Source organism: Ammospiza nelsoni, chromosome 3 (genome assembly GCF_027579445.1).
Source record: "Ammospiza nelsoni isolate bAmmNel1 chromosome 3, bAmmNel1.pri, whole genome shotgun sequence".
Lineage (NCBI taxonomy): Eukaryota > Metazoa > Chordata > Aves > Passeriformes > Passerellidae > Ammospiza > Ammospiza nelsoni.
In genome coordinates this window covers 2535880-2560112 of record NC_080635.1, presented here as the reverse complement: position 1 = coordinate 2560112, position 24233 = coordinate 2535880, and the positions used below count along the sequence as shown (strand labels likewise).

At 45.4% G+C, this 24233-nt stretch overlaps 1 protein-coding gene across 1 annotated transcript in view; it reads left to right on the top strand.

Moving 5' to 3' along the window:
* Positions 1-7116: 7116 nt before the first annotated feature.
* Positions 7117-24233, top strand: part of REL (REL proto-oncogene, NF-kB subunit) — a 29274-nt gene continuing 12157 nt past the window's right edge. The window contains exons 1-4 of the mRNA XM_059468554.1: positions 7117-7237; positions 12261-12403; positions 14985-15133; positions 19115-19206. Of these exons, the coding sequence (XP_059324537.1) occupies positions 7231-7237; positions 12261-12403; positions 14985-15133; positions 19115-19206 (391 nt within the window). The 5' untranslated portion in view covers positions 7117-7230. The remainder of the gene's footprint in view (positions 7238-12260; positions 12404-14984; positions 15134-19114; positions 19207-24233) is intronic.

Sequence of the window (24233 nt, the reverse complement as noted above, 5' to 3'; positions counted from 1 at the left end):
TAGTCTTCTTCTTGGCTTGTTGTTCTTTTTAATTAAAAAAAATTCAAATTGATATGTGTATTCTTTACCTACACACAGTGAGTAAGGTACATGGAGTATTTTTTTCAGGCATCTGAAAATGTTCTGAGTCTCATGGTGCCTGACACATTTACCATACCTAAGGCTCAGTATTTCAGATTGAAAACCCAGAGGCTGTTGTTTGGATTTGATCTATTTTCAACAATATTAAGACTCACAAATGAAAATCCTGTGCAGGTGAATGAGTATTTATCAAACTCATTTTTGTATGAGAGGTTAACCACAACATTGATTACAAAAGCGAAGTCACACTCTCCCCACATGTCCTAAAAGCAAAATTGGCAAGTCATGTATCAACTGCCATATGAACAAGACTATGAAACAGCAAAACTCATCACTGTTCTGGGTGAGAAATCAAGGGCTTTCAAGCCTGTCATTCAGAAAGCTCACACTAATAATGGTAGCTTTACTAAGATACAGGCCTCGTTAATGAACGTGAATTATTTTGTTGCAGGATGGCAGCAAGCTGGATGCACAGGCACAGACAGCAGCGGGTGAGCAGCCTGGTTGTGGCTCACTCCGAGTTTATCGTGGCCAGCTGCTGCCGGGAAAGCTTTGCATGCTGAGGTGGCACCTGTGACACACAGCCCCGGGCAGTCTGTGAGAAAGGGCTCATGCAGCGCCAGATAAGGTTTGTAATGGCTCATTTACAAACGGCAGGTTTGCTTTGCATCTGTAGGAGGACTTGATGTGTAAACTTGTCCCAGAAGGTGTTATGTGTTTACCTTTGGCCTGAAGAATGATGTCACTTTCTGTCATTCCTGTGTGTAATCCTTTAACTGCTCAAATCAGAGCTGCAGGAGTCATTGGGCTAGAGGGTGAGAATCAAGGTATGAGACTTCAAATTAAGAGCAGCTGTATCTGGTGGGGCTGTACTGTAACGAGGTACCTTTTTCACCTCTTTCAGGTGGCCTTGTCACTCTGCTGCTCCCTGAAAGGAAAGTGTACCCGAGTGGAGGTCGGGCTCTTCTCCCAGGACACAGGCTTAGGCAGCACCAGGGGGTGTTTGTGTTGGGCATTATGAAGAATTCCTTCACTGAAAAGGTGATTAGATACTAAATTTGGCTTCTGAGGGAGGTGGTGGTGGATTCACCAACTTTGGAGGTGTTCAAGTACCACACTTCATGTGGCACTCACTGCCATGATCTACTCGACAAGGTAACGTTCAGTCAGAGATTGGATTCTGATCTCAAAGATCTTTTCCAGCCTAATTGATTCTGATTACTGGCTGAGGATACAGTCTTCTGAGAATCCTGAAGCTCAAGGTGATGTTAAGTAGCTTAAAGTCCTTGTGAGCCCTGAGGAAAAAGGGAAGTCCTGTAATAAAAGCCTGGATGAGTGGTTGTTGTCCTCTGTAGTGGCCCCAGTGCACGATGACTGGCTGGTGTGTGCTGAAGTTCTGGGGAGCAGCAGAATTACTTTAGGCACACATTGCCTGTGTATTTTTATGCAGTTTTCATTGTAAACTAAGGTACTCTAACAGCTTGCTGCTGCCAAAGGGACAATTCCTATCCTTTCTTCTGCCTCCTTATGCTTTGTGGCTTCCCCCTGAAAGCAACCACAGTGATCTGGCTTATAGGGGTAATCTATTTTGAATAAAATCATTCTGGGCAGAAAAAGGTTGTTTTCTGCTGACTTTGCTCCTTCTGCTCAGCTTGAGCTCATCTCTTTTTTAAAAGTCCTCTCCCTACAGCTCTACTGCATCAGGTGAATCCTGACTGTGGCACAAGGAAGGAGTTTGCAGTTCTGGTGACCACTTCAGAGGTCACTAATCAGCTACTGTGTTTTATGTAGCACAGTAGAAAATGAAAACACTGCTCCATCTTTTTCTTTGCCTGCCAACAAACATTTAAAATTTTTTCTGTTAAATAACCCAACTCCCAAACCATGGTATGTGTTTATAGCACTGGAATGAGTAGAAGGGAATAGGAAATGCTTGAGAGGGCTGGGGGAGAAAGTGTCTGACAAGTTCTGCCCTGAGTACTGACTCTGGAAAAGGAGGAGTGTGAATTAGACATTTCAGGGAGGTTTATCAATTTCTCAGGCTAAAAATACAGTGTTATGCTACAGTTCCATGACGTGAGCACTCTGTCAGGAAGCAGGCACCTCTGCCCAGATTTGTCTTCCAGAGACTTGTTCTGGCCTTGGAGCCACCACATTCCTTCCTGCTGGCAGCTCATTTCTGACTGCACATGGAGCTGGCTCCAGCAGAAAAACTGAGCCAGCAGAAAAAACACAATAATCTTGTTTCCTACAGGTAAGTGTTATGCATGGTCCTGTGTCTCCAAAGGAGTGCTTGGAACAGTGTGGGAATGCACAGGAGTGAGTTACCTGGAGGATGGAAACAGAGAGGGGACACTCTCTGACAAGAGAGTCTGTCAGAGGGACACTTTTCTGGCACTACCCCAGTGTTCATTTAACTATCATTGTTTTGTGCTCGGCACTTTCATGTACTGAGCTGTCATCCTCTGAAGAAGTTGCATCACGAGTGAATAAGGCAGAAGTGTGGGAGCAAGGAAGTATCTTCTCTGATTTTTATTGGGGAAATGGAGGCTTAGAGAATTAAACAACTTGCCTAAGAGTAGAAAGGCTGACTTGCCAAGAGCTGAATTCCAGTCTTCTGAATCACAGCCTTGTGCCTTATCCACAAGACCTACCTTTCTCTATTAGCATTTCCTTTCTCTCCACCCTGTTTTGAGGGAGGCACAGTAGCATTGTTCTAATGTCAAACAAACTCAAGTGTGGCACAGGAACGCTTCCAGCAGAGTGACTTGAACAACCTTTGAGTTTATCATTAATCTGGAAGCCATGAGTTTTTGAGTGTGGCTTCTGCGTTGGAGCCTTCCTCAGGACCAATAACCACAAAAGGTCTGACAGTGTTTAAGTAAGTCTCCTTTGAGATTAAAAAACATACTTCTAAGAGCAAAAAGTTTCTTAAGGCATAGAGGAGTGGAAATTTCTAATCTGGCAGTAGGTGAGGCTTCAGATAGAGTGGACAAGAAAACAAGACTTAACTTTGTTCCTTAAGGAGAGAATGATTTTATTAATACTATTCTTGCTCCTGGTGGTGTACCTTATTAGGAGAGCCATATGCTGAAAGTACCTTAGTGTCTGCTTAACCAGGCCAGTGACAAGGGCCTTATCTTTGATCAAAGTCAGATAGCTGGGAACAGGAAATAAAGATTTAATGGTTTGCCTGTGCTGCTCTCCTGTCACAGCTTCATTGGGCAATGCCTGTGCTGAGCACCACTGAAGAGCCATCCTCCTAGGCTTGACAAATACCATGTCAAACACTCAGTCCTTTGCTGCAGGAGGTTTTAGTGCTGGCTTTTTATCTCTCCACTCTAGCCTTGCCTGCCCCATGGAGCTCCCTGCCAGAACATGGAGCTTTACTCCTTGAAGCAATGTAGGTGTTAACTGTGCTAGAGCATCAGCCAGTGAAAAGCAGGAGGGTGGGACTTGTCTTTGGACTTGATAAGTGGAGAGAAATGGGATCTTAAAACTCTTGCTTTAACTGGAAGACAGGAAGTGAAGCACTGGATCAGACTGGCCTAAGAATTCTGCTATCTCGCCCCTGGCTATAGCCAAAGTCAGCTGACAAAAATAATAGTGAAGCACCTGGCTTTTGTTATGCAATGCTCCAGGAGGGGAATTCCGTCCTGCTTTTTGCAGAGATCTGCGTATAGCCAAAGCTGTGACATGTTCTTACACTTCGTGGCAGCTGCTGACGAGGTTTCTGTGATTGCCAAAGCTGTACTGCAATCCTCTAGTTCACCTCGCTCTCCCGGGATAATCCCTGGGCCAGGGATTCCAGTAGCAGCAGAGCAGAGCTGCATACAGGGCAGTCAGGAATAGAGGAATATCCTCCTGCTTGCACAGCTTTGAGTAAGGCCTCTTCATTTGCTTAGGTTTTTGCCTTTTTCTTGGGAAATCTTCTTAATTTCCATAGAATGTTTTATAAAAACAGCTGTGCTGGTTTTAGACTGTGATTGCTGAAAAAAACTGAAAGGTTATTTTGTCCCACTGTTGTGCTTTTCCCTGGCCATTGGCTTATGGCTACTGCTAGAGAAAAACCATCAAGAAAGCATCTCCTTTTCGTGCTGTCCTTCCTCCAATCACTTTGTTCTGGATCCTCCTGAGCCAGATCTAGTCTGTGTATTCTGATGATGGGAGCTCATAGATTTTACACTATTAAACTCTTCACATGGTTGGTTGTTTAATCACAAGTCGTTTTCATTTGAAGGAAGAGAGATAAAGCTTTTGGGATGCTATAAGTGCAAGCCATTTGTATTTTTTCTTTAAAATAACATCAAGAAGCAGTTTGTACCAAAGACCCTGCTGTGTATGTGAGATACCACCCCAATTTCAAACGTGCAGTCTTAAGGATTATCTTTGAGTAGCCTGTTCTTGCAAGCCCTAAGAGGTAGAGTTCAAAAGAGCTGGGGAAAAGTAGGGAATGTTTACTATGTTTTAGTCATAACACAGTATTTGTATTGCCTGGAATACTGCCCTTAATTTCACATCAGTTTGGATTGTGTGCCCTACACTAACACTTTCCTTCTGAAGAAATCAGGGGATACTTCTGTTCTGAGCCACAGTCTCCCTGGTCTGTGCTTACTCAGTAGTGTCATGGGCTGAAATACCTGGGAACCAGGGATATAAACTGTATTTAGGGGAGAAACTAAATTCATTCTTTCTGAGATGTCACAGGTTTTACTATCAGAGATTTGGAAAACCAGCCTGAAGATAAGTAAGGGAAAGTATTTAGATTAAGTTTACATCCAAACTCAAACCTCACATCTACAGCTTCAGTTATCCGTCAGGAATTGCTCCCCTTTCCTTTTAAAAATCCTGTCCAGCTCACTCCTGTGATCTGCGGGGATGCCCTCAAATTGGGAGCGTTTCTCTGGCTGTTCAGCCCTGTGAATAAAGATTTGTACAAAACTTCCTCCACCAGGTGAGCAATTTAAACACTGAAGTATCTTCTAATACGAGGTGTTGATGAGCTGATTGCTTGGATGGGGCACTTAGCACAGACAGTTTGGGTTGTGCACTTTTCCTATTTGCTGCCTTTGTTGTAGAGCAGAACAATTTTATTTTATTTGTGGTCTCTTTGTCAGTTTGTGCTTTGTGCTCACGTGTGCTTGTGTAGGTCAAGTCCAAGTTTGATTTAAAACATTAGACCTGCTTTATTGTACATAATCAATCATAGATGATCCAAGAAGTCCCTGAAGATGTAAAAGTCTAGTCTGAATTTCTTATACTTTTAGGGCATTGCTGGTTTATATCTTTTGTGTTGTTTTGTTTTGGCTTTTTTGTGGGAAAGAAAATAAGAAATTACATTCTTCTGGCAAGAAACTAAGCCACAGCAATAGAATTATTTTATTATAACATCTGAATAATGTAGTTTTTCTTCTCTTCAATCATCTAAGGCTAATGTCACAGACATTTTGATTATTCTGTGTTCTCCCTAGGATTCTTCTACTCTAATTTCAGTTATAAGTTTGACAGGGGTGCAACAATCCTATCATGTGACAAACCATGAATCTTTAATAAGGAAAATTTTGCTTGTGGGGTGGAGAAAGATAGATAATTTTTGTTTATAGGAAATATGAGGATAGCTGAGCAAAACTAAGGTTGTAAAGAGAAGTCTTGTTGAGATGGACTACAGAGCAGGAAGAATAATAAGCATTTGGCAGCTTCTGCTTAGTTACATGGATTGGTGTATGAATTTGCAGATTATAGAACAGCATTTTCAGCTGTGCTTCATTTCTCTGTGTACATCCCAATAACCTTAGCTTTAGAAATAGGATAGTAGGGAAAAAAAGCAAAAACCTATTGGTTCTGTACCTCACTTGAGTGTTCTTTCAGGCTCTTCTTGTCGTTTTGTAAATCTTTCTTTTTCAGGGATACTAATTGATTTAACTGCATTTTCACACAGGACAGTTTATTCCGCTACCAGATTAAAGATTTTATTGGTAACTAAGCAGCCTTACACCACAGCTAGGTGTGGCCTTCCTGTTCCTTTGTGTTCCTCTTTTTTCAGGTGTTTTTTAATTTGCCCCCAGATTTGTTTGTTTGTTGCTGACCTCTCCACCTGGTCCAGACACGGGGTTGTTCCCAGTGTGCAGCAACGCTTCCTCTCGCTGTGTCAAGATGCAGGATGTGGGATGCTCCAAAGCTTTGGTAGATTTAGAGTTGATCATTGTGAGTGAATGGGCTCGTTGGTGATTGTTTCTTACCTTAGCTGCAATCTTGGTCTGTCCCTAGTTATGTACAGCTTAGTTATTGAATCACAGGGGGCTAGGAGGGGCATTCAAAGCCTGTCTCGTTCTGACCCCCTGCTTTGGGCAGGAAGATTTCCCCTAGACCAGGCTGCTCCAAGCCCCATCCAGCCTGGCCCAGAACCCTTCCAAGGATGGGGCATCCCCAGTTTCTCTGGCTAGGCTTGTTCCACTGCCTCACCACCCTCACAGTAAAGAATTCCTTATCAGTATCGAACGTAACCCTGCCCTCTGCCAGTTTAAAGCCATTCCTCCTTGCCCGGTCGCTACAGGCTTGGTAAAAGGTAAAAGTCTGTCCTTGTCCATCTTATAAACCCCATGGGGGGCTTAGAAGGTGCTGGAAGGTTTCAGTACAGTCTTGCCTGGAGTTTTTCGTTTCCTGGGCTGACCACCAGGCTCCATAGAACCGAGAAAAAGCTGGGTAAGGAGAGCGCTTGGTCTCTCGAGGCTGGTGGAGCAGGAGAGCGGGGGTGTCGGGGCGATGCCCTCGGAACGAAACAGCTCTCGCTGTACCTGCCCTGCTCTGGAATCAGAACCGCTCAACTTTTCCTTCGTACTTTTGGCTACCGGGCAGGGCAGGGCCGCAGCACGGACTCGTGCCTGCTGCTGTCCCCTCGGAGCTCCATCCCGGAGCGGGGCCTGCCGGTGCCGCGGGGCTCGATCCTCCTGTCCCGGCGCCGCGGGGCGGGGCGAGGGGCGGCCCCGCACCGCCCCTCAGCCCAGCGCGCACGTCCGCCCGCCCGCCCCACGGGAAATTCCCCCTGAAAAGGGCGGCGAGCCCGGCAGCCGCGGCCGTGCCAGTGTCCCTGCGAGGCGTGCGGGCCCGGGCCGGAGCCCCGCGGCGAGAGGCCGGAGCGGAGCTGTCAGCATGGCCGGTGAGCGGCGGCGGGGCCGGGCCGGGCTGGGCGGGGGGCTCCGAGCGCTGCCCGCCCGCCCTCGCTGCATCTCTTGGCGGGTGTTTACTCTGCGGGGTCGAACCGGCGTTCGGATGGCTTACAAGGCTGTTCCGTTCCAAATGGGTCTTAAAATTGCGCGGTGGGAGCGGTTAGGTGCTAAATAATCGCGCGGGTCCCAGTCTGGGATGGAGACAACAAGCTTAGAGGTTGGGTCGTGGTCATCGGGATCCCGTTCACATCGGAACGCGGCTGTGAGAATGCAAATGAATGAGAAATAGTGATGGCACAAATGAAAAGTAATGCAGATAAGGGGTCCTGCTCTGAGTAATTACAACAAAACGCGCAATTAAGTTTCTAGAGGCTAAATGAAACCGAGTTTGTCATCCGAGTTTCGGGAGGCGTCTGTTTGGTATCTTTCTTAGGGTTAAAAAAAAGCCCCTAAATTTGAAACTTGGCTATACTAATTCGAATAGTATCTCTAGGCAAAGCTGCTTTTCAGAACATGAGTGTGTGTTCTGTTCTCTCTTAGCAAGGTATGAACTTTCACTCCTGGTAAATATATAGGTGTGCCAGCTATCAACGCGGGGAGAAAACAGCTGGGCTTGTGCTTTAAATGTTATGATGTATTTTAAACTCGCAACAATGAAGCAGGAGAGAGCAGTTTCGGGTTGTTTTTTTTTCTTCGTGTCTTTATGTATTTTCAGTGTAATTAGGAACCAGATAAGGAATTTTTTCAGCGGGGGAAGTTTATAACTTCCTGGTACTAGCTAGCTTTTGTCGGTTGTTTTTTTTTCTCTTTTAGTTGCCGTTTTGTAATGTAACACGATAGTAAAGAGGAAGTTCACGAGCGTTGTTCGGTCTCTGTTAGAATTTGTGCAGTTTATGGAGCCCTAGGTAGATTACTGCTTTTCCAAATCAAATCGTGTTGCGGTTCCAGTTGCTTTTGCTTAAATTGGGTGGGGTGTGCTGTGACAAAGCTTTGCCATCCTCCCGCTTTGCCTGAAGTGTTGCAGATTCTTGCTTTTTAGAAATGACAGACTTTGTGCCACCAGGGATTTGTTCAGAGCGGTGACAGAGTTAAATAGCGACGCTTCTCCCATCTGTGTCTCCCTGCAGGCCGGAGGGTTTCGGGTGATACTTTCACATCTCCACAAAGACCCACAGCTGCTCTGCTTTCACATGCAGGTGTTGATGGAGAGTCTGTTCACCCCTGGCCCTGCAAGAAAATGGCAAATTGGGCAGTTCCCCCAGAGCCTGCTTGCTTGGAGCAAAGGAATGAGACAGAGCCCTTGATCGGGTTGTCACACCTCCTCCCTGGTGGCACAGGCTGTGTTGAACTTGAAACTCTCACAGGTTTCTTGTCATGGAGAGGTCTGATGGAAGTCTGCTCCGAGTTTTAGGGATTGTCCTTTTGTTGCTCTTTGTATTGCTCAAAATGTGAGAATAAAACACCCTTCAGTTCTTGAGTGATCATAACTGGCTGAACTCTCACAGCTGTCACTGCTTCTCCCTCTTTTCCTTGCTGAACTCTCAGAGCTGCCATTGCTTTTGCCTCTTTTCCTTGCATATATAACTGGGACACCTGATCTTCTATATCCTCTTTAAAATTATTCAGTTTATTAAAACAGAATAATTTTAAAGAGAATATAGGAGATCGAATGTCCCAGTTATATATGATAGTTTGGGTTATCTACCTGATGGGAGGTGATCAGTTTAGAAACTGCATTTTGACTGACTGTTGGAAAGGTCTATAAAGAGTCCTGAACAACAGTTCCCAAAGGTTCTGACCCCAAACACAGTCTCAAGTGGAAGTGCATTGTGCTTGTGAAGGTTTTAAAATTATTCAGTGTTGTATTCAGGGCAGGAGGGGGAAAAAGCAATTCAATAACAAAAAGAATGACAGGCAGGTTATAATGTGCAGCACAATGTTTCTATTGCTAGCATGTGTATAGGCAATTAGAATTAATTACAAAGACAAATTAAACGCTTAAGAACTTAGATGAAGGATTAGCTAGATTTTTTTCTTCCATTTCAAATGCTTTATGGAGTAGTTGTGGGCAGGCAGGTAATAAATAGGAATAGCTGTGTGTTTCTCCTCTAGAATTAGTGAGAGTTTGGGTTTTGGTGTATCTCACATTTGTTTGACATACAAAGCAAGACCTGAGGAGGGCAGGTCTGTAGTGTGTGTGTGGGAGCTAACAGACCTCTGTGTGTGAGAGAGAGCAGATTGTGACATAGTTAAGCTGTGCCAGTTCCAAGCACATTGCTGATTTACAGAAATAGGGAACACCAGACACTTGGCTGCAGAGTGCTGGTAATACCTCTCACAAACACTTCTGTGTGTTTCCTCTCTGCACAAAACATGATGACACTGATAATCACAGCAGAGATGATAACGTGATTCTTGAATAGAGAGAGAGGCAGCCAAGACAAAATGAAGTTTAATGTTTAATCTCTGGAGGCTGCTGTGTCACCGAGCTTTACTTTCCCACAAACACACCTGCTGCTGAGCGGTGGCTTTACCTTCAATGACATTTGTTTCAACCACAGCCCTGTAAAGATCACTGAGCCCAGAGCCTTAAAATAAAGGGCTCTTGAGAGGTGAGAAAATAGCCCTCTCAAGCGAGCATTGCTAGAACTGAAGGGAAATTGTTGGTTAAAGCAGCAAGAGTTAAAGACCTCAAGTGATTGCGCTCTTGTGGTGAGCAGCGAGGCTCTGGCTGGTTCTGACAAATACACAATGTCTGTGGGTGTCCTGCATGTCTGCTGGGCAGCTATGTAAGCATGAGAATCTCCCAGATTAGGAGGCACTTTGCTGTAATGTGGTTGTTTTAACTTGAACACAGATTTTTAATTTATAAATGGATACGTGTCTGTATTTGTGCTGATCAATGCAATAGCACTGGAGTAAGCTGAAGTGTGGCGGTTAAAATAGCCGTGCACAGATGCGTGAGCATGGTTTTGTGAGAAGCCCAGACTTCTGCTCTCTCTCTGAAACCAGCTTTACGTCATTTCTAGGTTTTTTTGTTATCAATGCCTGCCTTCCCCTTCCCTTTTGCTTGTTTTCCAGAAAGAGAAAATATGCAAAGCTCATCTAAAGGAGAGTTAGGTAAAGAGCTGGAAGTATCTAGAAAAGGGACCATCCCCCTGAGGAACCTAGACTAGACTAGTGGCTAATGTGTATTTAATGTGACAGCTCATGGCTGGTGATCAGAAAGTTACTTAAAATCTACCTGGTGGGAGGCGATCAGTTTAGAAACTGCATTTGACTGACTGTTGGAAAGGTCTATAAAGAGTCCTGAACCACAGTTCCCAAAGGTTCTGACCCCAAACACAGTCCCAAGTGGAAGTGCATTGTGCTTGTGAAGGTTTTGCAGAGGCTCCAGTTGTTGAAGCCCATCCAAGAGCTGCTCTCACACAGTGGAGGATGCAGTTCCACCCCTGCTTGTAGGTGTGTGACAGATAAATGTGCATCCAGGTCACACTGAGGTGATGTCTCACATGTCGTTCTTTCCATCCATCCCTTCTCTGCTGCTCTTGATTGCTTTATCTCTTAGGTTATAATATTTTCCTAGTTTGGGTATGAACTGCTGCAGCACTGGAAATCTTTTGTGATCAACAAATCCCAGGCATAAAGTTCAAGCTTTGTGTTGGCAGAGGTGCCTAAACCAATATAGGTGCACAAAAGAGAAGCCTTTATTATGGAGTTAGGGTTGGAATCCACCTCTTTGCCAAAACCTGTGTGCTGTGGATTCACAGACCTTGGGCAAAAGGAAGTTGGGGTTCTTTTACCCTTTCAGCACTTTCAATATGTTTAATAACTGTTTTGCTTATTATGTTGAAGTCCAAGCACTTTTTTCCTGTGCTGTGCCACAGGATATTGTCTGTCTGTTTGTTTGTGATGCTCAGCCTTGCTTGAGGAGGATGCTATTATGTGAAGATGACAGAGAGCTCAGTAGACATTTCCATAAGCTACGTTCTTCTGATTGTGTAGCACTGTGATGATTCAGCTTCAACAATATTTACTTAGCCTCTTTTGTTTGTTTTTCACATGCCATCCCACTGTTGTCACTGTTTGATTGACTGTCCTGTTTGATGTTCTCAGTGAGATATATGAAACAGCTTGTTGCTGTCTGGCAATAAAACATCACTTGAAGAGTTCTTAGGCTCTTTCTAAGTTAATGTCTTTCTAACCCCCCCCCCCCCCCCCCCCCCATTTAAGAGTTCTGCTGTCTCTTATTCTCAGCTATCACTCTGTCTTTCCTGAAAACCTCCCTTCTGACAGCTGCCCAATACATTTCTGAGGTTTCATTGTCTGGGGAGATACTGCAACTAGAAACCAGCCCCATGGGAGGTGGGCAGCTCAAAATGTAGAATTCAATACGAGCAATCAGGTATTTTTTGAGCTCACAGTGATAGTGAGCTTCCATCCATTAGGAGTATGGGGTTTTTTTGCATAATTTGAGTAGTTTCTGCTGCACTCTGATAGGAACTAAATCAATGAGTTCTGAGCAAACATCTTCCCTTCCAGAGGATGCTTAAGAGAACACAGCAGTTCACAGTACCAGTGCTTGGAGAGGACAGCCATTCTTAGAACTGTAATATTCCTAAAAATGTTGGATGATGATTTGAGAAATCCCAAGTAATGATTTGGGTTTTGTAGTATAAAACCTTCTTTCATCAGACACATCTTCTACAATGGTTAAAAGAAGCTAAATTCTAGAAGAGATGGAGGGAGGGGTGTCTTTTTTTGCTAATTACTTCCATGGTGTTGATACCATGGATGTTTCATCCAAATCTGTTCTCTTTCCTTGTACCCCAGCTTCAACATGTGCATGTACATAAAAATAAAGAGTGGATTTCCTGAAATCCACCGAGTGGATTTCAGACCAAGTGGAAGGATGGTAATGTAAATCAAAAGTCTAGAAGTTCTAATTCTTGCATCTTCTGCTGCTTTTTAAGCTCTCTTGTGTCCTAACATTGAAAATATTTTATTTTGAAGGTGGCCCTGAGCCCTACATTGAAATATTTGAGCAACCCAGGCAAAGGGGCATGCGTTTCAGATACAAATGTGAGGGAAGATCAGCAGGCAGCATCCCAGGAGAACGCAGTACTGAGAACAACAAGTCCTTCCCTTCCATCCAGGTAAATTCTGCTTTTATCCAGGAATTAGCAGTGCCCGTGTGCTCGTAGCTATGTGTTGGACTCTGCACTGTAAATACAATGCTTTTCATCTCTCCTTCTGGGATTCTTTCCTTGGCATGCAAATGGAGCTGCAGCAGAGTGGGAAAAGAGTTACTTGCTCCTGGTCACGAAAAGATTTGGTTTCCAGGAGGAGGAGAAGGTGCAGAGGTGGTTTACAAAGTGCTGCTAGAGGGGCCGCAGTGAAGACTCCAGGGCTGGGAGCCATTCATTAGCAGCTTTCTCTGCGTGCACATCTGCTCTGCTTTCTTAGCTGGGTGACGTGGGTTTGGTTTTAAGGTTTGGACTGCAGCATGAATTTTGGGGGAGAGTTGAAGGAATTTGCCTACAAAATGTGGAAAGGCTTTGAAAGGTTGCTGGGCACAACATGAAAGAAGGCGCTTTATGCAAGCGAACAATCACCCGTGATGGGGAGAATGGGCTCTGAAAAAGACACCAGCATGAAGTGTGTGAAGGCAGAACTTCAAAATGAGCTCAGAACAGGGAACTGAGTCCTCAGAGCATCTGCAGGGATGATGGGTGGGGTGGTTGCACCATGGATGGGTTGGGAAATCCAGAATGGAGAGGGATTCAGGGGAGCCCTGAGAGCTGTGCCAAAGCAGGGACAAAGACAGAGACAGCAGAGCTGGAATGGAACCACTTGGGCAGCAGCTTTCATAGGCTGGACAAAGGAGACCGTAGACAGGTAGGGTAAGAGAAGATCCTTTCTGATCCCCTTTCTGATGTTTAAGTTGCCAGTGTTTCCTTTGTCTCTTTCACTTGAGGAAGTCTGTCAGAGCTGAGATTAGAGGAGAAAGCTCAAATTTAAATGGGAAGTTAAGAGCACTTGCCATCTTCCTGCCCAGGAGCAGAGGCTATGTATCTGTGTTTGCAGAGTGTGCCAGCATATAAAAACCAATGGGGAGCCCAAAATGGAGTCTCTGGAATCACAGCAGGACATTGACAGAGAAGATGTGAGAAATATGAGATGGTTTATGCTGAGGCAAAAAAGCTCTTTAAGAGGGAGGGTTTGAGAAGGAGAGTGTTGGCAGTCGTGTTGAGCAGCAGAGTGAGTCTCTATTGCACAAAAGCAGCTGTGGAAGCTGCTCCAGCCCTGCAGCCAGAATCAGTGAGAGAAGAAGCAAAGCAGGGTTCCCTGTGACTATCCCAGTGCCGGGTTTGGTTAGGGAATGCAGGAAATGGAGATGGTGCCAGACTCATTTTTCAGCACTCTGCCAATTGAACAAGGAACTGTGTGGGCTGTTGGCAAGAGTAGAGGCTTGCACAGACTCTCAGCCCCAGTCTGTGTCAGGGCACAAGCTGAATGGGCTGAATCAAGCCTTGATTCTGCTTTTCTTGAGCTGTGCTGCACATGAAGGCCAGGCAGAACCCAGAGGGGAGGTGGGACATGGGTTTGTGACCATGCAAGCCTGGCCAAGTTTGTTCTTTTGAAAGGTGACTATTGATGACAGAGCTGATTGTGCGGATAGCAGGTGATTTCTAGGTGAATTCCTGCCTCCCTGGAGCCCGTGGGAGGCTTTAGTGCTGATTGGGTTCCAGGGGAGTCCCCTCTCGAGATGGAAACGTGAAGAGAGAGGCCAGGAAGAGATTAAATTTCATGGTGTGGTTATGAAGATGAACATCAAGGGGGAACTGGAGAACCAAAAGCAGCTAGATCAGGCTTCACATTCATGGGGCTGGGTGTAAAGTGAGGGAGCAATGATGTAATGGTTGCAGAAAGTGAAGGAGCAGTGGAAGTATCATTTTAAGGGTAAAAAGTTACAGTGGCTTGTGTGAAGACTGAATGGAGCTAAATTGGAGAGTGATGCAAACAGATGATGACAGGTGAAAGAGCACAGCTCAAGTTAAAGATTTGAAGTGTTGACTGAAAAGGATACATTGTGGATCCTTGGAGTCTCAGGAGGAGGAGAGGGACTGTTACTTATAGGGCAGGGGAAGTGGAGGAGGAAAACTCACCTCTGCACAAACATTGCCTGAGTAAGTCTTGTATTTGCTTTCAGGCTTTTATGTGTCAAACAATTGAGGCCAAACTGTTTTTCCTCCTTTTTTTTTTTCCTTTTACACTCCCCCACACTCGGTGACTTCACTGGTAGCCATCAGCTTGAGGTTGCTTTCATGCACCTGAGAAAGGAGCATTGAACTGTCTGATGACTGCTGTGAGAGCTCTGGTAGGAGCCTGAGACTTTGCTGCCCAGCCTGAGTGTAAGATTGACTACTCATCTGAGAGTTAGTTGGGAAAAACCCAACAACTTCAGAGGGGATTGTGTCATGTTATCCTGTATCTGCTAAGATCCTCTTTCACTACTTAGTGTTCCATGCACAGGTATTATCCTCATCCCAGAGGTTTTATGAGTTTTTTTCCTAAAATCTTTGGAGGTAGACTTGTTCTTCAGGCAGCATTTCTGTATGGTCCCCTGTGTAGCTCTGGTGTCTTCCACAGAGCATTTCAGGATAGAATTGATTTTCTGTAACAGCTGGGGGCCGATACCTAAAACCTTGAAAATATCCCACATTTTTTTTGCAGATTCTGAACTATTTTGGAAAATTCAAAATAAGAACCACGTTGGTAACGAAGAATGAGCCCTACAAGCCACACCCCCATGATCTGGTTGGCAAAGACTGCAGAGATGGCTACTACGAGGCTGAGTTCGGGCCAGATCGACGAGTCCTGTCGTGAGTAATGCTGTTGCTTGGGAATTTGATTAATTGTGCAAGTGATTTGCTAATCTTGTGTGTCTTGAAACTCATATTAATGATTAAAAGAGCAATTACAATGCTGTCTTTGCTGTAGTTTACTAATCCGTCCTGGGGAACTTCCCCGGAAGTATTTCCTTCTCTTTTTGATATTACATGTGTACTTTTTCTTTCCTGTCACCCTTTTCTTTCATTCAACCATTCCCCCAATGTCTGTCTTCTTTTCCTTTCTCCCACTTACTTTTTTTAGCCTTGTTCATTAATACATCTTACTCTTGAGCATGACTCTTTCCTACATGTAAAAATGATGAGTAATAGAAAGGGTAACAGCATTAGAATTTGTGCTTCATGGCGATGAGGGAAGTTCACACCTTCCATGGAAATTGTATTTGGACTTTCTGGAGAAAGTTTGTAGTGGCTGAGTATCATATAATCTAGAAGACAGTGATTGTGACACATCTGGGAGTGTTGGTGGCTGTCACTGCTGTTGCTTGTTGTTTGGGTTGGAGTTTTCTGACTGAAGATATGGATTCTGCTCAGGCCCAGCTCTGAAGAGTAAGTGTGCCAGGGAAGGCTCTGCTTGTGGGTGCAGAGAGGAAAACTCAGGATGTGTGCAAGACATTCCTCAGTGCTGTTAACTGTGTTTGAGATATTCTTGTATTTGGTGGTGTTTCCTCCAAGTTTACCAGGTCTCGTGTAACAAAATAAAAGCAGAATAAGCTGCAGCAAACATGGAGTGATTATTGCTGGAGAAGGGAATTTAGAACTGGCAAGCTGTTTGTGGTTCACAGTTTGCAATGCAGGAAATATGGAAGTAGGCTATTGCTTTGGGGTAAGCATAACTGAGCTGGGAAGAAAATCAGGTGAATATTTCAGTGCATAAGTAGCTCTTACACAGAGTTCTCAGGCCAATGGGATTCTGTTGGTGTTGCTGAAATTACTCCATGTTTACGTGGGTTTAGTCAGTAGGACACTATTAAAGGAGAGAGCTGAAGACACATCTGTTTTGAGGGTGGTGATTTATTTCACTGATGGTGAAATAAACAGTGGAGATGCTTCTTCAGCATCCAGCCCAGGCTGAAGGGATCAGGGATGGGATCAGCATCCAGCCCAGGCTGAAGGGATCAGGGATGGGATCAGCATCCAGCCCAGGCTGAAGGGATCAGGGCTGGGATCAGCATCCAGCCCAGGCTGAAGGGATCAGGGCTGGGATCAGCATCCAGCCCAGGCTGAAGGGATCAGGGATGTGCTGCAGCATGTTCTGGGGCACGAAGCACCCTGACTTGCAAGCATCCTAAACTCCAGCAGGACCTTCCACCTTCCTCTGACCATCCATTCACCAGCTTCCCCTCGGTCTTCTCAGACCAAGCTTCCTCAGCCAAGGCCAAAGGAAGTCTGCTGTTCTGGCCCATCCCACTTCCTCCCCTCACTCTGTGCCTGCTGACCCAAAGCAGAAAGCCTGATTGCTTAACTCCTTTTCTGGCCCTGTGTTCCCATCACTGAGTGCAGGCAGACCCTGAGGATTGCTTCTCCTCTTGGCATTTGGTTGCACAAGCTTCAGTGTGGGGGCACAGGCGAGCCTGTTGGAGAGGCCATTGCAGGATGTCACGCCAAGAAGCTCTGCAGATATTTATTTGCAGATTGTGGTTTCATCTCCATTATATGTTTGCATCAAATCCTGTCCTTTGGCATAGTGCCATGTTTCGCTTCTAGCACTGGTGCTTGTTTGCTCCATCCATGAATTCTCAATATTTTTAGGATATGAGCCTCTCAGTTACCTACAGAATAGTAAGTGGGCTGCTTTCATGTTATTGATAATGTGAAACTGTGAGCTTTGTGCTTGACATTGGAGGTCCTGATGGGAGGAGGCTCGACACATTCCCTTTGAAATGTTTCCAGCATCGGTACACTCATTTTTTTTAACAAATCATTGGTTGCTTTAAGATGAAAGAACAGTGTGATCCATAATTGGATCTGGATGTTTAAAGTCATTTTCCTTTTTGTGGCTGGTGACTCAACCTTCACATTCTTCTCTTCGTGTCTGTGTTGGAGAAAAGCCTCATCCAGTACTAGTGAGCAGGAGATGTCCTCTGTCAATAGTGTTTCTGGCTCTCTACTCTTGCTGAGCATCCCAAATTGAGCAGAAATCCTTTTTTTTCTCTCAATAGAAGTGAAATTATTAATCACAGAGTTTGGGCTGCTCTGAGTAATTACTCTGCTTTCTGCTGTTCAAAGTTCCCCATGTTTGAAAGTTCCCAAGCATTTTGTTCTGCCTGTGGTATAATGATCTTTGTACTGCTGCCCAGAGTTGATCAGAGCCCTCCCTGGCTGAGACATCAAGGCAAGGCTATGAAAGTCAGAGTTTGTGGGGCTGCTTGTGTACTCAGATTTTTTTACTTCCTAGTTTCTTCTCTCTGCAAGGATGATATCATAGTTTTCTTAGCTGTTTTTAATTTTCTTCTCTCTTCCTACTTCTCCCTCTCTCTTCTCGTTATCTCACTTGCTTCCTGTCAGTGCCCATCGATGTGAAACCCCAGAGCCCTGCTGGGGCTCTCAGCAGTTCCTCCTCTGCCCCAGCTCTGCCTAGGCATGGCTAAACACACACTTTCACTGTGACAGCACAGCCTTTGAAAACTGACAATTGATGATTGATAATAAATTGGTAATCTGACAATTTCGGGCTGCTGAAAATCCTCCTGTGCATGAGAGGCTTCCTTTGGGGGTATAAAGAGGAGCTGCCCCTGTTTGTGGACTTGGAGGTGTGCTTCAAACAATCTGTGGAGCACAGTGGGTGTTCTGAGGGGGGGAAATGATGTGTGCTGTGATCCAGCCCCAAAGAAAGTACTTCTGCAGGAGCAGGTGGCGGTGGGATTGCTCATCAAGGTGCAGTCCCAGTGTGAGTGTCAGTAGCCACGACAGGAAGGCAGAGTGCTGTAGTGAATGATGAGATGCTGCTGTGTTTTATTTTCCCCTGGGTCATGCCATGTTCAGTTTGCAAAGGAAGCCTGTGCCTTCCTCTGCCAGCAGAGGTTCTGGAAGTGGAGCCTGATGGTAGAGGGTTTGGGAGCCTCTGAACACAGACAGGGGAGTTTAGGGAGATTAAACTTGACACCCTGCTAGGATAGGCTGGTTCAGAGGTGTACCAGCACTCTTGGCAGGAACAAAGACTATCTTTAGATGCTCTTTTGCTGAAGCAATGAAGGTTTGTGGAGTTTCAAAGAAAGGGAAATGGCTGGGACTTCTGGAGAAAGATGCCTGGCACAACCCATCTTCAGAGCTTATTATAACATCATGAAACACAGATTATTTCTCTTTTTTCTTTTTTTTTTTTTTTTTAACTTCCTGCTTTTCATCCACTCAGCTTTGATGATGTCATGGTTTTTCCATGTGGGAAAGAGTCAGCCTGCCTGGGACTCCCCCCACCTCCTGCATCAGGGCGACCTGAACTTTATGCAAATCAGGAGGAGCTGAGCTCTTCAGAACTTTTCCATAACTATGTGAGATTTAAAAACTTGTTTTGACCTGTTTAAAAAAACCCCTTTATAATAGTGTTCAAGATTTACATTCCCTGATAAAAGCAGGAGAGCAAATCCTTTAACTAATGCAAATTACCAGGTTTATTGATTACAAAAATGATTGTCATTATAAATCACCCAAACTCAGTATCTTACTTTTTAATCACTGTAGGTTTACTGCAGAGTAATAAATTTTAATATAGAAATACATATTTTTAAGAATGTAAATTATTTAGAATTTTATTTTAGGATTTTTTTCCCTTCTGTGTCTGCCCTTACTTTAGGAAAAAAAGCATCTTTGCTCTTCAGGTCTTGTACACCCTTCTCAAAAGAAGCTTTTTTAAAATTTCTGACACTGGATGTTATCACACTAATCAAATATTTTATTTAATAGTCTACACTGAAGATGTTATTAGTTGCTGAAATCTGGCCACATATGCTTCAGTTTTCAGAACCTGGGCATTCAGTGTGTGAAGAAGAAAGACCTGAAGGAATCCATTTCTTTACGAATCTCAAAGAAAATTAACCCTTTCAATGGTGAGTGGAAATCAGCTGGTTCTCTTGGCAGGGTGATGGGGTTTTGTTTGTCCTGTCCTGCCTTTGCTTTTGGGTTGGAGCTTTATTTTATTCTCCAAAAACTCTCTTTCTGAGAAGCAGTCTTCCCCTTCTGTGTCCCTCCCAGTCTTTCTTCCCAGTCATCACATGATGCATCTATTTGGATAGTTGCCCTTTTTCTTTTTCTATTGAGTTTTTGTAATTCCCAGCAGCAGTCTGAGTTGCTGCTTGGACTGAAGGAATGGAATAGCAGCAGAAACCTTTCCTGGAAATGTCTCCAAGTATCTTGGGAGTTGGATTTCCCCAGTTTTGGCAGTGATGAGAGTAAAAGACTGAATTAGCATAACTCTTCAACAAGAGTTACTTAAGCCAGTACAAATCTCACTTGTCACTTTCTCATCTCATCTCTTCTCTTGCTGTGTCTCTTGTGGCCAGGCCAGGGGGCTGATGGCCCCCTGGGAGCTGCCCCTCACTTGATTTCACAGCATGGCAGCTCAGAAACCCAGAGCAGGACTGCAGTGGCAGGGTTTGGAGCAGCCCAGTGTGGTGGGAGGTGTCCCTGCCCATGGCAGGGGGTGGAACAAGATGATCTTTCAAGTCCCTTCCACCCCAAACCATCCTGTGATGCTGTGGTTGGGCTCATCAGGGTCAGAGGCAGGGCCTGCTGCTGCAGAACCACACCTGTGAAGGGTTTTGTTTGACGTGACTGATCTGTGGGCTGCTCTCAGGAGGAGTCATCCTGCTCTCCCCTCCATCCCTGCTCACACACTCCCACCACTTTCCTCACACCACCACACACAGGGGCTGCGTGGCCCCACAGCGAGTGCTCCAGTGGAAAACCAACTTGAAAGCAAAAAATGAAAAAAGGAGAGTGGTTTCCCTTCAGATAAACTTGTTAAACCAGCTCCCCTCACAGCAATTTTACTGCTAATTCTCTGCGCAGAGGTGGTGGGGAGCACACTGCAACATTTTTTGGCCAATTGCAGTGGGACGAGCACATGCAGAATGCAGGCACAACTGGGGGGAATGAAATTAAAAGCATAAATACCCCAAATTATTAGCTAAGCAATGTCAATGTAGTCATGCATTTCCCTAAGTGTATTTCCCCAAGCAGGGCCTTGGAGATTCTCCAGACACTTCAGTGGGTTTTCTAATACCCACAGAACTCTTGCTATATTCAGGTAAGATCCTTAATGGAGAATTGAGAGCTGGATTTCTGGCTGGCTTTAAAAATACATGTCCCTGAATTGGGACAGAAAGAAGGATGCTGAATTTATCACAGAATAAGAAATGTCTTTGATAGTTTTCTTCACTTTAGAGCAGCTGTTTGGAATCAGGCTGATGGCCCTGATGACCCATCTGAACAAATATCCTAGTTAGGATTATCTATGCACACAGTATTTTGACAAGAGTTTAGTTCATCAGCACAATTTAAACACTTTAAGGGTTTGAATTGTGTTGCCTTGACTCAGCCAGCTCTACCTTGATTTCAAGCAATGAAAGGGGAACTTTTCTTTAGAAGGAAGTAGATTTTTACAGTTGTTGACACTTGACTCCACATCCACTAATAAATTTTGGGCGATCACGGAAAGTTGAGCTCTGTAGAATCCGGGCAGATCCTGGGCTGCTTCCCACCAGTCCAGCAGTGGAGGGGGCCACTTTTCTGCCCTGGCAGCAGGGGAGAGCCTGCCTGGGTGACACACAGGGGAGAGCCTGCTCTGGGCAGGGGCTGTGCTGAGAAGGGGCCGCTGGCAATCCCCAGCTGTGTCACTGCCCTTCGGCGCATGTTAACGTGTCAGCACAAAGCAGAGCCACTTGAGAGCGGCCTCCAGGGCAGTCCCACGCTGAGCAGAGCCCAGAAAGGCCTGGGACCAAGGTCTAATAAAACAGAATTAGTGACAGGAATGTTTTTATGTGTTTATTTAGTTGATCAGAACAGGGTTTTGCGAGCAGCAATCGCCGCAAATGTTCGCTGCTTGACAAGGTTGAGAGTTTTATGTATGGATTTAGTTTGTTTTTTAAGGTCAGAGGAGTGTTGGTACATTTTCCAGGATTGTGCAGGCTGTGCTGAATCCATCCTGCATTGTGCTTTACCTCTGTGTCTTCAGAGAGGCATCTGGCTGCCCTGTTCAGAGACATTCTGGAGCAGGTCGCAAGTTGGTGTTACTCATTTCTTGTATGACATCATCAAAGGAACTTCATGGAAAACGAGCCTTGAGGGTGCTTGTGGGCTGGTAGGCTTTTCTTTTTTCTTTCCCACTTTCTTCTGGGACAAGCATTCCCTGTCCTGAGCCTCCTTTTGGGGAAGAGAGGTTGAGTATTGACCCTAAACGACTGATGCCTACCTTGGAATCCCTGGATGATCAGAACTTGTTGGCAGATCACTACCGTGTGCCCAGCTGGAGGTGCATTGGGTCATTTTTGAAGTGCATCTGTGTAAGGCTGTCTCCCTATGAGCTCCCAGTGTTGGCTGGCAGCATTTGTGCCTTGTGAAGTTCAGCACAGGCTGTAAGAGCTGTGTGCATTCACTAGGATGGATGACTTGCAATCAGGTTGCTCCTCTTGTGTTAGCCTTGTTTGAGAGAGAGGGAATTGCTGTTTCCACACTGTGGTTGTGATCTGTGGAGTTCCCAAAGCACGTGCCATGTATTTTAGTCCTCTAACAATCTCAAGAATTCTAGAAATCCCTTTTGTCTCTCATCTCTGAGCACTCCAGGGAAATGGGGCACAGTGTCAGCCTAACATGCAACTGGGATTACTTGGCATGATGATGGTGATGATGATGATACAAATAGCACAGCATCGAAGGAGCAGAGTTACTCCGCCAGTGGAGCTGGTCCATGTCTGCTTTCTATGGTGTTTGTTTTCTTTTAGGAGCTGTTGAGTTGTGCCATATCCTTGTCTTCCCATGCACTGTCTGATGTACAGCCAACTCAAATTAAAAGAAGAGCCAGTTTTCAGTTAAGAGCTTTTGTGAGTGGGTGTGACTTGACATAGAGACAACAATTGAGTTAATAACAACTGGAGTTAATTGTCAATGAGGAAAAGCCCTAAATGTTTTCTTTAAATTATGGAAAAACTGTACTCAGTGCAGTGTTACAAAGGACTGACCTTTTTCTAGCCAAATGCATGGCAGCACAAAAACTCTGGACTCATCTCGGAGTGAGAATCCCCAAATTCCAGGCGGTTTTATCAGCGGGGATAACCTGACTCTCCCTAGAGCTTGGCTCAATCCTCCTGCTCCTTTGCAGCTGCTCGTGCTGAGGAGCATGCAGTTCATTTTCAGGCTCTCCCTGCAGCCCACACCTCAGCACGTCTGCTGTGCCTCCGCAGCGTTTCCTTTGCGTTTCCCTTTCCGCCCGCCGGCGGCTGACCCTGCGCTCGTCACTGTGCCGTGACGCCCTCGCCCTGCCCACGCCGCCCCCTCCGCGCTTCCTCCGCCTCTGCTTCCATGAGAAACCCCCTCTCCTCTGCTGCTGCTCTCCTGTGTTGTCCCCAGCATCCCCCTCTCCACCTGCGCCAGCTCCACAGGGAGTGTTGTGGAGCTTGATGGATTCCGTGAGCGGCTCTTGGCAATGGGTTGAAGGTGTCTGCTGTAACGATCTCCTCGGACATCACAAGGAGCTTTGAGCTTCTTTTCTTTTATTAAAACAAATGTGCAGCCCCCCAGTTACATCCTGAGGTGTAAAATCTTAGTAGTGAGAATCCCTTTTGAAGGGGCACCGAGCAAACCACTCAAGGGAAGCTGCGTGTCCTGATCAGGGCATGGCCCTGGCTTAGCTTTGGGAAGCCCTTTGCTCCTCTGCTCTCATGCAAATGCTCCTTTCTGCTCATTCCAAAATGCATGTGTTAATAATGAAGGACAGCCCCCTTTCAAATTGTTTAAAAAGGAAAATAACCAGGTAGCAAGACAAAAATGCTGACTTCTTTGTTTATTTATGATAGAAACAGAAACTGCCAAAGAAAGGTATCAGGAATGTACAGAGGCTGATGGATACACTCGTTTAAATCTGTTCCAGCTTCACCTTTTTCACATTGAATTAAAACAGGAAAGGAAACCAGAGAAACACCGTCTACACAAAACAAGTGCTGAGTTTTGAAAGTTGTAATTTGTATTCCCAGTTCTTCCTTTGGCCAGGCCATTTGCCTCCCCTGCATTTCTTTCTTCTGTAAACCAGGGAAATGAATCCACAGAAGTTTGGACATTTACTGACTGTAGAATGGCATCTGAATTTTAGCTGTTTGCATTCATCAGCTCCCTGAGTTTGTGCTTTTTGAAAAATGGGTGTTGCTGATGCACGTTCTGTTTCAAGGTACAGGTAAAATTTTCTCTTTTTTTCTGCAAAATTGATTGAAAATTACCTTTTGTGAATCTCAGTGGAATAAACAGGTGTGGGTGTATTGGGAGAAGAAACACTGTGCTGCTGCAGTCCTTCCCTCCCCTTGTTCCCAGCTTCACCAGGACTCTTCATCAGGGACTGTAGTGATAGGACAAGGAGTAATGGATTCCCAGAAAGAGAGGAATTTAGGTTGGATATACAAAGGAAATTCTTTAATGGTGCTGAGGCCCTGGCACAGGGTGCCCACAGAGAAGCTGTGGCTGCCCCATCCCTGGAAGTGTCCAAGGCCAGGTTGGATGGGGCTTGGAGCAACCTGGGGCAGTGGAAGGTGTCCCTGACCATGGCTGGGGATGGATCTGGATGAGCTTTAGGGTCTTCTCCAGCCCAGACCATTCCATGATCCTGCCCCTTGGGAAGTGTTAGTAAAAGGCTGCCCCAGCACAGCAGTGGCTGCAGCAGACACAGGCTGGGGGATAAGCTGGGTCTGAAATGGATCTCCTGGGCACCAAGAGGGACCTGTGGCTTGCAGCCCATTTCCCTGCCTGGCTGATCCTGCTGTAAATCAGCAGCAGCCCTGGAAGAAGCTCTGCTTCCACCGATTCCCTTGCGCCAGGGCTGCCTGTCGTGGGAACCAGCTGGCTGCAAACAAGCCTTTTCCTCTTCCCTTCT